A 16,089-nucleotide genomic window follows, 5' to 3' on the forward strand; every position below is an offset into this window, starting at 1 on the left:
ATCATGCCTCGAAGGGACTATCATCGCGACCTCGCTGAGGCGTGCCTTCCTGGAATCTTTCCCCGGGTTACTGATGTTCGAGATGGCGGGGAAGACGGTCTCTTTTCGTTTACCTATACTAACTCCTCTGACGACCTTTCTCTTCACATAGAAGTCACTGTCTCAGGCAAGTTCTCAACTGGAACTGATTTCACGTAATGCTTTATAGCTAACATACAACAGACACCGCGGACTACCCCAAAGGACACCTGTATTTCGTCTACACCTCCACGGAAAACATTTCGGGGAGTGTTACCAGCGTACTCGAGAGTTCTCACTCTGCTTTTACCGGTCTGACTATTCCAGAGTTCGTCGAAGCCATCGCTGAATCATTGGACAATGCAACCCTCGATGACGGCGAAGATTGGGATCACTCGGAATATGGCTCCGACGACGCCCAGGACTTTGACGAGATGGAGTGGGCAGAAGACCACTTCGGATCGCCCAACCAGATAAGCTACGGAACCGACCTTCCGAACAACCGCATACGAGAGAAACTTTGCTCTGATCTCCGCAAGGCACGCGCTGCTGGCTTTCGCGTGGGGTATCTCGGCGAGCTGGACGGGTCGGTCATACTTACTGCATCATGTCGGATTTCAAATATGGGCATTTCACTCGAGGCTATGGAGGCTTTGAATGTCCGTCCTTCTGAGTTCCTGGTTCTGCTCGTTCGTTATGCGCATGGCTACCGCCCGTTCCTCGACGTGGTCAATGCTGGCAAGGAAGGGATACAGTTTCACGCTGGCGTCTGCGACTCCTACAAGCCGAGCCTGAGTTCTGCTAGATATGTCTTTGCGACGCTCAGCGATACGAAAACGAGCAAATCAGATGCGGCTGTTGGTCCGCCGCCCGAGGAACCGGTTCTCAAATCCATGCTCATCGAGAAGTCACTACACGCCCTGCTCAACACATGGTTTATTCAGATTCTTCAATGCCGCTTGAACTATCACTTTACGTGGACGGGATCGGAGCTCTATTTGAACGACGGACAAGGGAGGCTTTTGGATCCGACAGAGAGGGGAGACCCCAAATACTTTGAGCGCGATAAATGGGATGCTTCGTCGCCAGTTTTTCTTTCCGAGGACTGTCTTGCCGATGCAAACGACTCGGCAAACCTTTCTTTACTTCTTGTTGCTATGCAATTTACGATTCGCCGCTTCGTCAAGTGCACGGAATTTTGTCTCAACTGCTTCTGCAAGATCGACGCCGGATTCGAGGCCCTCAAGCCGTTTGTTTGCTCCAAAGGGCTTTGTTTGTTTCAGTATATGGCTCTCGGCATGGGCCCTAGCCTTGAGTGGGAAATAACAACGCAACCGAAGGTTGTTGACTTGCTCATCAGCTTTGCGTTTGCGAGAGCGGGCCCGCCGGCCAATTTGGAAGACTTTCCAAAGGGGCTGCAGTTGAAAATTCCCCATTTCAACTCCAAATCTGCTCTCCCGAACCCTTCTGGTCATACTTTAGAGATAACAGCAAAGCATGAGACAATTCTGCGTGTTCACGGACAGCCTGAAATTTCGCAAGGCGATTGGATTCAGATCCGTGCCGATGATAATACCTACCATGCCCGCGTGACCGACGTTTCTCAGTGGCCGACAATCTATCTTGCGCGTTTAAGAGGAGCCACGGGCACACTGGTATCTTTTTTGCGCCCTATAGCAGTTACTTCTATTGCGGTCTATGATACGGACATTGACTCGTTGAACGTGGCGGAAAAATCGCAAACCATACGTAATCTCTTGAATACCCTTCCTACACTCTCGGAGATGAAAGCCTATATCACTGGGGAACATGGCCGCCTCAGGCCTCTTTCTGAATGGCAGGATAGAATTCACTCATCGACACTGTGCATTCTTCAGTGGATTGTGGGATCCAACCGATCAGTCTTGCTCTATGATGATGATCCACAGCATCACGTCTCGGGGATGGAGAACTATGTTCAGTTTAGGTTCGCGCAGGGCGCGCCAGACAAGGAGCAGCGCTTTGTGAGCGCCGTCAACCAGACTGCCACCCGTACGAAACAACAACACCCAACAATATTTGCCTGGCACGGAAGTCCATTACATAACTGGCACAGCATTGTCCGCGAGGGCCTTCATTTCAAGTACACCGCGAATGGTCGAAGCTGCGGCCATGGGATTTACATGTCCTCCCACTTCATAACCTCCTCCGGCTATTGTAATGGAAGGCATTCGAGCGGCCGCTGGGCTAAGAGCGAACTGGATTTCGCATCGGCGATTGCTTTGAACGAGGTCGTCAATGATCCTGCGAGCTTCATCTGCACCGATCCCCATTACGTTGTCAGCCAGCTGGACTGGGTTCAGCCGAGATATCTCTTTGTTGAACGTACTGGAATAAAGCAGGGCCATAAGTTTGCATTGGCGAAGACCTCGCCGCAGGATGGCACGCGAGTAGTCTACGGCCCTGCCAACACGCCTCTTAACATTCCGATCTCCGCTACGAATAGCCACCGTGCAAAGGGACAGCCAAAGGCTAAGAAGCGTGGGCAGTGGTTGTCAGCATTCATGAAGAAAGAAAAAGAGCCAGCTCGGCTAATTGATCTCACTGATCAAGACGATCCTGCTAATGCAACTTATGATAACGACGACGCGGACAGTGTGTCCACTCTACTCGAGGACAAACTCATTCTGCTCTCCGACGACGAAGAAGCCATCAGCCCTAGCAACCACCACCTCTCCTCTCTCTCACAAACCGACTTCCGCCCCGGCACCCTCAACGCCTCATCCATCAAACTAATGGGCGAACCAGCATACGCCACCCCGCGCGCAACACGCAGCCTCCAAAAACTCCTCCGCGAAGCCCTCCGCACCCAGAACCAGGAACCTCTCCACGAACTTGGCTGGTACATCAACGGCGAACTCATCAACAACGTCTACCAATGGATCGTGGAACTGCACAGCTTCGACAAGACTCTGCAGGTCGCAAAGGATCTCAAGGCAGCCGGCTTGACGAGCTTGGTACTCGAGTTACGGTTTCCTGCTGAGTTCCCGGACGCGCCGCCCTTTGTCCGCATTATCCGTCCGCGTTTCGTCAGATTCGCGGAGGGCGGTGGAGGCCATATCACCGCGGGCGGAGCGATGTGTATGGAGCTCCTGACGAACTCGGGCTGGCTACCGAGCTTCTCGATCGAGAGTGTGCTGCTGCAGGTGAGGATGGCTATCACGAATGAGCATCCGAGACCGGCGAGGCTGGATTTGAAGTACAGGGGTGGCGAGTATGGAGTTGGGGAAGCAATTGCAGAGTATAAGAGGGTCTGTGCGGCTCACGGTTGGGCGATTCCGAGGGATATCGACAGGATTCAGTGGTAGCAGTTGGCTTGTGGTGTGGTGCATGGTGCATGGTTCATGGTGCTTGTTGAGGGGCGGGCGTGGAAGGACCTCAGTTTGGCTGGAGGGTCGGCTGGCCGACTGATTCGCTAGCTCGACCTCAGGCACCTATCCTTTCTTCTTTTTCTTTCCTTCTCCAGCTTTCCTCCGCTGTTTCTTTGACTAGCTACTTCCGGCGTGGTACATAATGAATGCAACCTTCCATTGACGTGATATTAATAGGTATCCGAAATTAGGTAGTTACAGCTTCACCTCTCTTTCCCCCTCTTTCTCGTCAGTCACTTCCTCCTCCTGCCCGCGCCCATACCAAAACCCCACATGCCCATACCCTCTCCAACCAGAGTTATGTTGCGCGAGAATCACCCTCTTGCGCGCAAAGTCCTTGGTGTGGTGGTAGTCGTCATGGTGCTTGACACTCTCCCACCCAACAAAGACAACATACTCGCCCGTTTCTTCTGTTTTCGTCTCTACCGCTGTCGCTTTGTCTTTCGCTTTCTCTTTCTCGTCCCTTTCTCCGTCCCCAACCCGTTGGTCTCGTTCTGTTCTTGAACCCGAAACCGAAGATGAATCTGAATCTGAATTCGAACCCGAACCCGAAAACGGAACAATCCACCCCCCCGTACAGCCCAGACACCCCGGAACACTAGGCACAAGCGTCGTCCACAGCGCCCAGGCCTTCTCCCAGCCTGCGCGGGAGGTTGTTGTGTAGATCGCGGTGCCGGTTATGGGGGCGCCGTGGAGGGTGCGTGGGGTGGAGGTGAAGTGGGAGAGGAGTGCGTGGGAGATTGATATTTCGTTGGTGTCGCTATGGGTGTGGCTCTGAGTGTGAGTGAGCGCAGGGAGAAGACGGGCCTTTACATCATCTGTCCACGACGGAGAGGCGAGGAAGGCGTGGTGGGTTTCGAAGGTTGTTCGGACTAGTATTCATATAGTCTCTGTTAGTATAGGTTGACTCCTCTTAGTGACTGTTTCAGTTGAAGGTAAAGAATTCGACAGGGGGAGGGGAGATGGGAGGAATAGAACGGTACAAGCTCACCAATAACAACCTGGACCTTCCATTGATCATCCTCTTCGGCGTGTCTGCCCCAGTAGAGACGTTTGAAGCCCCGTGAGGATTCAAAGATGTCGAGGATTTCAGACCAGGTTTTCCCGTCCTTTGTGGATGGGTGTTGGATTGTCGCTGAGGGCTGGATTGGGAGGGTGAGGAGTTGGGCTGGGATTGGCTGGGTGGGGGTGTCTAGAGGGGGACTGGCGATTGTGGAGGGCTTGGGGTTAGATGGGTGGGTTGCTGTTTTTGTAGGGATGTGCATTGCGCTTCTTCCAAGGTTAGAGGTTATGCTGATTTGGTGAAGTGTGGTGTAGTGTTGATGGTGGGAGCAGGTTGCTAAAGTAAAGAATCGATGAAAGGTAACCAACTGCATGCCTCGGCTTTCGGACTTTGCGGCTACAGGAAGGAGTCCCTAGTGATGGTCCAGTCTTCTGACGGTCAAAAACGCGATGTGACCGTCCGACGGTAATGACAAGGCTTTTGTAGCCTGACAAATGATAGTATAATTTAACAGCAGTGGTTGAACTAGGTACTAAGCACCCCATATTAGTTAACTACGTGCCTGAGGCAGTTTATACTTAAGCTATCCATCTGCATGTAATGTCTTTATCTTAGGTATCGCACGTGGTTATCATACTCCACTATGCTCTGCTTAATCGGGTCTAGCTCTTAGGCCTATAGTACGAGCGCTGATCCATTCATCTAACTGTCTGGACAGAACAATCAACTAATAATCTAGTCCGGCAGCTTGATAAATCGAGCCTTCTTTCTTACTGCAGTTGTCTTCAAAAGTAATATTTGGTCTTCGTTCTGTGGGACTGCTATGCCAGCGATCTCGCCCCGCGAGTTTCTTTTAACCATAAAGAAAGATTCTCGGCAAAGCAGTCTCCTCGCCGTTCTAGGTCTAGGAGCTGCCACATCCCTATGAGGTCAAGTTTGGCTGGTTTCGAGGGCGCTGGTAAGCTCAAAGACACTGGAACTACGCAGCTGATACTCGATTGACGCAGTCATCACCCGAAATAGACACGACGTGCTATCAGTGTTTCAGGCATCTTTTGTAATAACGAGGCTATCTGTTTATTGCACAAAGCCTTGCGAAGGCAAGGTGAGTCGTCTAAGGATATAATACCACAGCCACCGAATAATAAAAAATAAGAAAAAAAAGCGTCAGCAGGGTTAGTCAATGGGATCTTCCGTGTATCACAATTGCAGATTTAATCTTGGAATTTCTATTCAATATCTGCTAGCTAGCATTCACCGGAATAAGCAGGCGTCCTTGTATCCGCGGTTCTAGAATCTATAATATTTCAAATATTCCTAATAGTCAAAGAGTCCAAAGAGACTGCAGTTCACTCTGTCAATTGTGATGAAAATAGAGTGGTTCAGCGCCGAGCGGTTAGCGTGCTCTGAGGGAAAGATAAATTCGCCGTCTGCCTTGCTCCATCATGTAGAGAGCATAGAAGAACTCAGACTGCTTCTATCCAACTTACCATGCCTTACTCGGAATACCAGAATGGTGCTGTGCCAGCAGGTAACATTATCTCCTCTGATAACTGAATCCGTGCTAAGCAGCGCTGACCACATACTAGGCCGCGTCGCGACAATCCTCAACGCAGCACGGGTCCCCAACCTTCTCTTTGGCTGGTGGGCTGTTGCTCTTTATGGAATATCTATGAACTTCAGGGTGAGCCGTTCTATTTCGATATTAGAACTTGAGAGCTGACCGTGCTTACAGGACCTGGATTTCATCGTCCCCGATAGCCATGTAAGTCCCCCCTACAGATTCTTTGAGGACCCCCAGCTGACCAAAATAGCTTGATAGGGCCGTTCGCGCACTTGCGAATGCAGGATTTCGCCACTGCCAGGACGCCAACTGTCTGGAGCTCAAGGTTAACCGATTCACCGAGAACGTGCCCTCACATACCCCGGTGCCTGTGTCGCTGCTTGCCCGCTCCATGGCCGACAACAATAATCATGAGATTGCCGATGCCCACTTTCACTTAGAGGGGCAGTACACGCATTTTACGACCCTCTCCCTTTTTAAGCAATCGAGGGTCCTGTGGTCCCTGGACAATCTCACCCTGGATCCTATTGGCAATGATCATCCAACCTTCATGTTCACCAACAACGTCCAGCGAGTCCCCCCTCGGACCCAAAACGCTCTGAGCGGTACAGGCCCATGGACGCAGATCGAACCTGTCAAGACACTGACTCATCATGCACTTGTCGAAGCGTTTATGCGTCTGTTGTGCCGAGAGTACAATGACCGTGGCTACCGTCGTGTTCAATTGGCGTGGGACTTGATGTATCTTCGCTCACTTGGCGGAAGTGCAGTAGACGCGAATGGTCATCTTATTCAGCGGCTAGCAGATGTTCGGCGCAAGCTCAAGCCCCAGTTTCGGGAGTTATTTGACCTGTCTACTGTGCAACTACCTGAACAAGGGGATCTGAAGCGAGCGACGAATACACTTCGCGATTATCTGATCGCACATGAGGGACTACCTGATATGCCCCCCCCTGATACCTGGCACATTACTTTCGGACCATCTCCAGCCCGTAAGTGAAGGACGGCGTGCGTGAGTTGAGACATAACACCACAAAAACAAAAGAAGCAAAAAGGAGTGTCCGGGCTGTCTTTCTCTACAATCCGCCTGGGAAATCTGGTCTGCGGCTTCTAGCTCTTTACTGTTAGTCCTTTCTTTTTCATGATTGCGTTCTTGCTCTTCATGCGCTAGGTAGTTTATCGGATATAACCAAACTCATGAGTGACACACCCATCTTTTGTTCAATCTTTACTGGGTTATTTGCTATGATCTAGCTACCGTGCATAGAACAGTCTGCGTGTTTGATCTTCTCTTTCTCCTAAACTTTCGCGTCAAGCTGTCAATTTCCTTTTGTCCACATCTCAAAGCTGCACCCTGCCAAAGCTTTTCATCAATGAAGGGAAATCCGATAGGACAGAGAGAACTCCCAGTGAAATGGATTAAACCGAGCAAGATAAAAAGCTTCCAATGGCCCCTTCTTCTCTTCACCTCATAGTCTAACTCTGCAGCGAGTTATAGACACACCAGTCCTGCCTTACTTTCAAAGTCCTACGATGGCGACAGCACTGGCCTACGATACGACCGCCAGGTCCCTTATCAATCTTCTTGCACAACACCAAGAGTACCGCGACATAGATTTAACCATCATGGGCACCCGAGCTTTGCAGCACTATTCCACCAAGCCACACACTTTGGTGAGTTCACTACTGCCCATGGACACATACCTACTTCTCTCAAGTGGATAGCTGACCTCTATCAGAAAGATCTTGAGATCTACCTTGGGCAGCGCGCAGATCTGGTGACAGGCCAGACTGCCGTGGATGTCAGAGTGAAAGAGCTCATTTTGCAGGACCATGAGTCAGGCCAGCGCTACGTGGCCACCCCCTCGGGGACCTTGACCGAGACAACAACCAAAGTTGCCGTCAGACTTCTCACGGAGGCAACAGTAAGCTACCTCAGCCTCTTCTAGCCTTCTTGTAATAGAATCTGACCATATGTGATGTTCTAAGCTGCCTTTTGTTCCTACGTTGACTGTGCCTGTGCACGTTGCTGCGTCGCAATTGCACCAACTCCCATTCGCAACCCGAGAGGATGCTATAACTTACGAGATTCACACGCTGGCCCGATCGGGGCATTATAACATTCTGCTATCCCTGGCGAGTGCGAGACTTGTTGAGGAAGTTATAACCAAAATGAGAACCAATGCACAGGGGGTGCACAGGAATCATGACTTCCTTGCCCTCTCGCCCACGCAGTTCGAGACATTCTCCGAGAATGTTAGACAGTTTGCCAGATACCATCGCTGGTCGGAAGCGGACTGGAGGTGGATTTTCGTTAGAGGGAGAGAGGAGGAGGGGGAGGAAGGGGAGGAAGGGGGGACGATCAGTTTGAGCGAACCAGCGCAAGAGGATCGCTTCATTAGGTTTTTCTTAATTTGAATAGTAGTTCTACGATGTGAAAGAATTGAATTATGGATTACTACACGAGAATATCGCTTCCCAACTTGGCGCTGGTTGACCCTACCTACTGCTCCACCGTCCGAGCATAACACACGACCCAGCCCTATAACGGGTAGTATCAGTAGCAGCCGAGAGAAAAGAAAACGCAGGGGTGAAGCCAACAAATGCAACATCAAGCCAGACCCGTCAAGCTTGACATGATTCTACCACTAAACGATACATTGCATGGACCCAGACTCATGGCAGCAGCAATCATTTGACGGAGCTACTCAAAGTAAAGCGAAAGGAAGGAAGGAAGGACGACAAAGAAAGGAAACCTTCGCAAACGCCGCCTCCGCAGGTGACGCGGTAACGAGCTTGAGTCTTTTGGGCAACAAAGCCCGCCAGCTGGAGTGGTGGTCAAACACGCAGCCTCTCTCCGCCCCTCCTTCCCTCCTTCCCTCTCCTCCCCGCCCATCCCCATCCCCATTTCCACCCCCATCCCTCTTCCGGTAACAACTTTCCACAAAGCTACAAATCACCACCTTCACCTAGAGCCTGCCGCTGAAACCCTCATTTTCAAGCGAAACACTCGTCGAAGCTCCCTTTACCGGCCAGCATATTCGTGCAGGAGCTGACGTAGCCCTCTCTTTGTGCTGTGGTCTGCCGGACCGTGCAGCCATCGCCAATACAAGGTGGAGCAGTCAGTATTCCACAAAGATCCATTTGGTTCAGTCCAAGCGATTTCCTGCAGCTTGCCTATGTCACATCTTAGGATCAAACCGCCGCTTAAACCCGCCGAAGTCTCCTCCGCTCGTCGTCTTGATCGCATTCTCATACGCCCAGTCCGTCAGCCCTATAGGATAGCTACAACCGCAGATCCAGATCAGCTCCATCCCATCCTTTCTCAAGAGAACGAAATGTGACAAAGTAAGAGAGTAAACTCACCAACTTTCCACCAACACCGCCAACGTATCATCCGGCACACGCTCCGGCCGCAATGCCTTCTTCATCGCATTCTCAACCTCTTCTGCCGACAACCCATGTGGACTGAGCACGTTGTTCAGTCCGCTCATGCCGTACAACTGCTCAGGAACCCGGGAGAGGTCGAACCCGCCGCTGATCACAGCCGAGAACTCGGACATCGTGTTGCGGTGGAAATACGGTATCTGGAAGGTGTCTTCCATGACCATCCATCTGGGGCCGAGCACGAGGAAGTCGACGGCGGGATGGGAGGGTTTGTCGGAGGGACAGGTGAGCACGGTGTAGATTGACGGGTCTTGGTGGTCATAGAGGGTTGAGCCCATAGGCATGAACTTGCCTGTGGCAGTTACACATCAGTTTGACCCCGTACGCGCAGCTTTTTTGAGTTCCACTAACTAGCAGAAGAAAAGGAAAGACATACCTAGGTCATACTTGAACGGATAATACGTCCCGTGCCACGCAACCGCGTTGAATGCGCTGCCCTTCATCCTCGTCCGATGCATCGAACCGCCGAATTTCGCAAGAACCTCCGTCTCCTCCCTTGCGTCCAGATCAATATAACTCGCCTTTGGAATCTCGAAATCCCGCACATTCGCTAATCCTATCGACCCGATCACTCCCAGCTCCGGAACATCGAAATGGCCCGAGTACGCCTCGATAACGTGCCCTCGCGCCCCTGACCCTGACTCTGTTCCTGGTGCAGATACCTGAGGCAAATCAACCCTAAATCGGATTCCCCGAGGCACGACACAGATCTCCCTCGCCCTCACCCTGACAACCCCCATCTCAGTCCGGATATCCAACACACCTACCTGCGGAACAATCAGCCAATCGCCATCAGCGGAGTAGAAAGCCTGGTTCTCTGGCATATTCGCCCCACATGTGAAGAAATAATACCCGACGCCATTCTTCATGACCGGGGAGCCAGCGCCGCCGATGAACTGCAGACCTGTGAGGAAGGTCTTATCACGTTGGATGCGCTGTGGAAGCCAAATAAGCTGGTCTGGGACATAGTTTAGGACTGAGTGGGGAGTTGAGGTTGAGATTGAGGGGTGGTTGAGTGGGTGGTTTGGGATCTTGCTCCAGCCCGACTGTGCGAGCGAGGGAAGGATCCGGTAGAGGAAAGTTTGTTTGTTCTGTGCGCGGGGGGTTATGAAGGATGTGCCGCTTATGCGTTCGGGGTATAAGCCCAGCGGGTGTTTTTGGGGGAGGGACTGGGGGCGTGGGAGGGAGTGTGGGTGGGCGGAGGATCTGGGTAGTTTTGGGTTAGATAGGGAATCTTGTGCGGTATGCGTATATGGGAGATTGATCACTACGATGGAGGAAGGAAGGGGCGTACTCATGGTAGGAGTTCAGACAGGTGTGGTATTCGAAGGGGTCGTCGATGGTGAACTTTGATCCGGGCATTTTGTTGGTATTTTTTCCAGAGTCGTTGGGGGGGTCTCGGAGGGGTTGTGAATGGGGTAGAGAGGTCAGTTTTGTTGACCCTGAGGGCATACTTTCGAGTATAGAGAAGAGCCGAGGAGCCGCGCTTGACATTTGACCTGAGTCAGTTTGACAGGCCATGTTTTCTGGTCTACGGCCGAGATGCAGGCTGAGGGCTGTCTTCCCCGCACGATCCGCAGCCCTATGTGGTTGTGAACGTGAAGGCCGGGGCTGGCCCGAGGAGGGCGGGCACCAATAACGACAAAAACAAGGCTTATCCGTAAGTTAGTGTGAGAGTCGCAAGCAATATACGCTCTAATATCGCCGATATCGAGCAGTTTTCTAGCTCTACTTTGGTGGATAGCGTAGATTGGCCAAACTCACTGATCCAGAATATCCATGATGAGATTCTTGAATATGTTATAGGTTCTAAATAACTCGCCAAAGACAGAAACGAAAAACGAAAAGCAACCGTGCTGTTGCGAGGTGGCCCGGGCATGTGCCAGCGGCCGGGGGTGCCATCTCCCAGCTGTCTGTTGTAGGACCTCGCGTCTCCAATGCTAATAATGTACATATGATACAATCAAATCAATGCCATAACCATAACCGGACTGGTGCGTTCGCGGGAAGATTGTGTAGATGTGCCTGTGGGTTTGTTAGAGGATTGTTGGTATATCGTGTGGACTGGAAACATACCTCCGCTAACGCACGCCGTTGCTCACTTATTGAGACGGCTTGGTCGAGTCTTTTGCGTCTGTCTTCTCGGACTTGACTTCAGGCTTTTCAGCTTGCTCGACCTTCTTGACTTCAACCGTCTCACCTCCCTCTGCCGCCTTAGCTGCTTCGGCTTCTGCAGCCCACATTGCTAGTTTTTCCAGCCTCCTCTTTTGCTGCGCTGCATATATCGCCCGCCCCGCCGCCTTTCTCGCCCTTGCCTCTTCCATTAGTTTCTCTTGCGCCAGCCGCTTAGCCTCCTTTCTTGCAATGTAAAACTCCCTCAGTCTTATATTTTCACGCTTCCGTTCCGCCGCAGCTTGCTTCGCAGTAGTTTCCTCCCGCATCGCCTGCTTTGCCGCCCGTTTCTCCTCGAGCTTCGCCCTGTTCTCCTCCCTCTGCTTCTCCATCCTGACCTTGAATTCTTCCCCGCGCACCTTCCGTGCCTCCGCACGCTCAGCGGCAAGGCGCTTCGCCTCCTCCGCCCGTCTCTCCTCCTCACGCACTTCAGCCCCGTTATCCGACGCCCAAAGCTCAAGGAAGTCCTTTGCTCCGAGAGACGTCTCAACAGTGAATAGCTTGTCCTGCCGCTCGATCTCCTGTGTGTATTTGCTTGGCGTTGGGGGCATGAGTTTCGTTACGAAAGGTGTGAGCTGTAGTGTAGCGAAGCGAAGCGTAGAGTAGATAGATCAGCCTTCAATTCCACACCATCCACTCGATCCAATCCATTCCATTCCATTCAAACAGAGAAAACCAACCTTAAACTCCTTCAACCCCTCCGGCACAACATACGTGCGGACCTTCTTCCAATCAATCACATAAGACCCGTTCTTCGCAAAGTATCCCGTCGACCCCGTCCGGTTTCCCTTGTAGTACCCGCCATTGACCTGTTTCGTCGTCAGGCGCAGACGCGCCATCATCGGCTGTGTAGGTCGGACCATTTTCGATATAATGTGAAAGAACGACAATGGAACCCTCAACTCGACAAATCTCCTGTCGTCGTGAGATGCGGCAGGCCGGAGCGAGAAATGTCAAGGGCGGTCAATCAGTGCGCTCCGCCTTGCCAAGACATTTTTTTTTTCTGCCGGGCGATAAGGGAACTTTTCTAACTGAGCTCGTCAGTTCACTCTGCTTTTTTTCTATATTGGGAGTGTCTTGCCCTTCTATCTGATTAATGCTGGAGTGCTGTTGAAAATTTGAGAAGAAGAAGAAGAAGAATACAGCGCATCATGCCCCGCCAAAGCACCCAGCTGCGCTCCTACCGCGACGAACCAGCCAAGAATAAAAAACTGCCCTCCACGAAGCGCAAATCCGGGAAGATCCTCAATGCCCTTTCCATCGCGGAGCGCGAGAACCCCCTCAAGATCAAAGTCAAGCGTGGCCGGTTAGGGTCGAATGATGACTTCAAGCGCAAGCGACACACAGCCCGCGATGACGATGACGACGAAGACGAAGACTCCGATGGGGAAGGATTCGGGAACAAGCGCCGACGGACCGGTGATGACGACGAGGAACTAGATTCGAATGCCGGTAGTGATGGCGAGGGAAACAGGTGGAAGATCGGTGTTGATAGTGATAATGATAGTGAGCTGGATAGTGATGAGGCGATGGGGGAAAGTGATGAGGAAAGATTTGAGGGGTTTACATTTCGGGGGAGTTCGACGTTTAAGGAAAAGGGAAAGCCGAAGGGAAGTAGTGTGCAGAAGCAGAGGAGGGAGAGGGAGATTGATCTTTCGGAGGGGAGTGTTGAGTCTGATGCGGATGAGGATATGGAGGATGAGGAGGATGATGATGATCTCGGCGAGGATGCGATTGATCTTGTCGCTGCGTGGGATATGAATGTTGCTGAGGAGGAGGCAGAGGCCAAGAAGGCTGTTAAGGGGAAGAAGCGTGATCAGAGCGAGTCTGAAGATGATTCTGAGAGCGAGGAAAGCGAATCAGATGATGAAAAGGAAGGATCGGATCTCTCTGTGACCGACGATGAAGTCGATGAAGATGGTCTCTCGAAACTACAGAGCTTTGTGGATTCTATGAACACGACGGCTGCTACGAAACCGAAGAAGACAAAGAGCGGCCAGGAGCATCTGAATCCCACGGAGTTCGGATTGACCGCTACACGCAAACTCACAGTCGCCGACCTTCTCCCCTCTGTCACAGACTCGCGCCTCAAGAATTCTCTCAAACATGTCGACTCCACTGTGGCCTCGCAAGGAACCTCGACAGGAATCCCCGGAAAGCTAGATGCACCCCTTGCCAAACGCCAGCAGGACCGCCTTGACCGAGCAGCAGCCTACGAGAAGAGCAAAGAGACTCTCGGCCGGTGGATCGAAACCGTCAAAGCGAACCGCCGAGCTGAGCATCTCGTCTTCCCTCTCCCTGACCCGGATGCTCAAATGAAACACCGCATCGGTGTCATTCAACCGCAAGCAGGCCTTGAAACCGAGATTCAGAACATCCTCATCGAGAGCGGCCTCGCCGACGCCCAAGGCAAATCCGCCGAAGAGCAAGTCCAAGAGTTCGAAGAACTTGAAGCACGCAAGCTCCCCATTGAAGAGATCCGTGCCCGCCGAGCTGAACTTCGCAAGCACCGTGATCTCATGTTCAGGGAGGAAGTCCGCGCCAAGCGAATCAAGAAGATCAAGAGTAAATCTTTCCGCCGTGTTCACCGAAAGGAGCAAGAGCGCATGGAACAGAAAGAGAGGCAAGCTCTTCTTGAAGCTGGTGTCGACCTGGAGGAGCAAGACCGTGAGCTGAACGAGCGCCGAAGAGCCGAGGCGCGAATGGGCTCCAAGCACAAGGAAAGCAAGTGGGCAAAGAGTCTGAAGCAGACTGGTAGGACCGCGTGGGATGATGATGCTCGCCATGGAGCCGTTGAGCTCGCGCAGCGTGAAGAGGAACTCCGGCAGCGCATCGAAGGAAAGCGTGTGACTACAGGCGAAGACGATTACCTTGGCTCTAGCTCCGAGTCTGAAGACGAAAACCCATGGGAAGAGCCAGACTCCGATTCGGAGAAGCGCAAGATCCTCAAGAAGCTCAGCAAGCTCGAAGACGGCGACGCCGTCGACGAAGGAATCAAGGGCCCCCACGCTAAACTCCTCTCTATGAAATTCATGCAAAACGCCGATGCAGCCCGCAAAGCACAAAACGATGCTGAAATCCGCCGCCTGAACCGCGAGCTACAGGGCGGCGAAGAGTCCGCATCCGAAGCCGAGTCTGAAGTCGGCCGCCGCAAGTTCGGCCACACGGACAAGAAAGCCGAGAAGAACAAGGGCAAGAAGCAGAACAACCGGAATGAGTTCGAAGAAGCACCAGGGTCAGACGAGGAGCGAGATCTAGATGCCGCTGAACCCAAGGCCGCCGCAGACAACAAATCCAAGCCCGCACAGAAAGCCCCCGAGCAAGCCAAAGCCCTCGCAAAGCCTAAAGCCTCCGCCCCCGCTCCCGCCCAGGACGACTCCGACGCCGAAGAAGAAAACCCCTGGCTCGTAGCCTCAGGTAACAAAAACAAACGCCGCTCGAAGACCGACACCACCGACGAACCCCTCGACCTCACCTCCACCACAGCACCCGCCCCCTCAAAACCCACCCCCAAACCCAAATCCAAGCCCGCACCCAAAGCCAAGGCTTCGAAGAAAACACCCGCAACCGACGACACCTCCGACTCCGACTCAGATTCCGACGTCCCTGTCCTCTTGAAAAACCATGACCTCGTCAAACGCGCCTTCGCCGGCGACGAAGTCGTCGCCGACTTCGAGCAGGAGAAGCTCGCCACCATCCAAGACGAAGGCGACCGGGTCGTCGACGAAGGTCTCCCAGGCTGGGGCTCCTGGACCGGCGACGGCATGAGCAGAAAGCAGAAGAAGATCGCGCAGTCACAACAGCGCAAGAACCAGGTTACCGTGAAGGGAGTGAAGGAGGAGAACCGCAAGGACTACAAGTTGAATAAGGTTATCATCAACGAGAAGAAGGTTAGGAAGGTATGTGCTTTTCCATTTCTCAACCCTAGTTTCTACCCAAACCGAGTCTTTCTGTTGGAAGGTTGTTGTTTGATCCGTAATGCTAACCTGATTGTTTGGATAGAACAACAAGTACCTCGCCACCTCCGTCCCTCATGAATTCGAGAACCGGCAGCAGTATGAGCGCTCGCTGCGCATGCCGATTGGGCCGGAGTGGACGACGAAGGAGACGTTCCAGTCTTCGACGAAGCCGCGGGTTATGATCAAGCAGGGCGTTATCAAGCCGATGGAGAAGCCGATGGTCTAGATTCTTTTTGGAGACTTATTCAGAGGTCCACGGATGTGGTTGTTGTTGTTGTTGCTGACTTTGGAGGGAGGGTATGAAAAGTTGATCATGATACCATTGCGTTTAGCTTGTGTATGTTAGTATGGTATATAGATGGGTTAGCGGCTGATTAACCTAGACTAGGTGTATCTGACTTGTGAAATATCTTATACCTGAATGACCTATGCACCTGCGTGCATTGAAATAGTCTTGTTTAGGAAGTTCCCTCCCTCCATATGAGATCGCGTCTAAAAGTTCGGCGCAAGCGTAGT

The 16,089-nt window shown here is 52.3% G+C and overlaps 6 protein-coding genes across 6 annotated transcripts; 3 read left to right on the forward strand and 3 right to left on the reverse strand.

Moving 5' to 3' along the window:
• Window positions 1-3: 3 nt before the first annotated feature.
• BJY04DRAFT_228508 (putative ubiquitin conjugating enzyme) lies at window positions 4-3,592 on the forward strand (the record flags this gene model as incomplete). Its single annotated transcript, XM_073718857.1, has 2 exons — window positions 4-166; window positions 223-3,592. 2 exons carry the CDS (start codon window positions 4-6, stop codon window positions 3,363-3,365), a joined length of 3,306 nt encoding a protein of 1,101 aa, XP_073576553.1. The 3' UTR covers window positions 3,366-3,592.
• A 31-nt stretch (window positions 3,593-3,623) lies between these two features.
• BJY04DRAFT_213492 (uncharacterized protein) lies at window positions 3,624-4,693 on the reverse strand (the record flags this gene model as incomplete). The annotated part of the gene is made up of 2 exons (XM_073714903.1): window positions 3,624-4,300; window positions 4,420-4,693. 2 exons carry the CDS (start codon window positions 4,691-4,693, stop codon window positions 3,624-3,626), a joined length of 951 nt encoding a protein of 316 aa, XP_073576554.1.
• Window positions 4,694-5,922: 1,229 nt separating this feature from the next.
• Window positions 5,923-8,413, forward strand: BJY04DRAFT_213493 (uncharacterized protein; the record flags this gene model as incomplete). The annotated part of the gene is made up of 7 exons (XM_073714904.1): window positions 5,923-5,962; window positions 6,021-6,115; window positions 6,167-6,196; window positions 6,246-6,987; window positions 7,494-7,669; window positions 7,735-7,920; window positions 7,985-8,413. The coding sequence occupies 7 exons, from the start codon at window positions 5,923-5,925 to the stop codon at window positions 8,411-8,413; spliced, it is 1,698 nt and encodes a 565-aa protein (XP_073576555.1).
• A 764-nt stretch (window positions 8,414-9,177) lies between these two features.
• Window positions 9,178-10,846, reverse strand: BJY04DRAFT_228510 (RmlC-like cupin domain-containing protein; the record flags this gene model as incomplete). Its single annotated transcript, XM_073718858.1, has 4 exons — window positions 10,737-10,846; window positions 9,819-10,648; window positions 9,362-9,734; window positions 9,178-9,280 (listed from the first exon to the last, which is right to left on the reverse strand). Exons 1-4 carry the CDS (start codon window positions 10,802-10,804, stop codon window positions 9,178-9,180), a joined length of 1,374 nt encoding a protein of 457 aa, XP_073576556.1. The 5' UTR covers window positions 10,805-10,846.
• A 356-nt stretch (window positions 10,847-11,202) lies between these two features.
• BJY04DRAFT_178250 (mitochondrial 54S ribosomal protein mL41) lies at window positions 11,203-12,517 on the reverse strand. The gene is made up of 3 exons (XM_073709714.1): window positions 12,295-12,517; window positions 11,519-12,189; window positions 11,203-11,467 (listed from the first exon to the last, which is right to left on the reverse strand). Exons 1-2 carry the CDS (start codon window positions 12,475-12,477, stop codon window positions 11,545-11,547), a joined length of 828 nt encoding a protein of 275 aa, XP_073576557.1. The 5' UTR covers window positions 12,478-12,517; the 3' UTR covers window positions 11,203-11,467; window positions 11,519-11,544.
• Window positions 12,518-12,765: 248 nt separating this feature from the next.
• BJY04DRAFT_213496 (UTP14 family protein) lies at window positions 12,766-15,799 on the forward strand (the record flags this gene model as incomplete). Its single annotated transcript, XM_073714905.1, has 2 exons — window positions 12,766-15,513; window positions 15,617-15,799. 2 exons carry the CDS (start codon window positions 12,766-12,768, stop codon window positions 15,797-15,799), a joined length of 2,931 nt encoding a protein of 976 aa, XP_073576558.1.
• Between the last annotated feature and the right edge of the window lie 290 nt (window positions 15,800-16,089).

The sequence above is a fragment of the Aspergillus karnatakaensis genome, assembly GCF_047715665.1.
Source record: "Aspergillus karnatakaensis strain CBS 102800 unplaced genomic scaffold BJY04scaffold_3, whole genome shotgun sequence".
NCBI classification, from domain to species: domain Eukaryota; kingdom Fungi; phylum Ascomycota; class Eurotiomycetes; order Eurotiales; family Aspergillaceae; genus Aspergillus; species Aspergillus karnatakaensis.

What these genes read in the sequence shown, in the direction of transcription:
- BJY04DRAFT_178250 (XM_073709714.1), bottom strand. Translation starts at nt 12,477, where the DNA reads ATGGTCCGACCTACACAGCCGATGATGGCGCGTCTGCGCCTGACGACG. An exon ending in AGGGGTTGAAGGAGTTTAAG is followed by an intron (nt 12,190 to 12,294) that starts GTTGGTTTTCTC and finishes GCTACACTACAG; the next exon opens with CTCACACCTTTCGTAACGAA.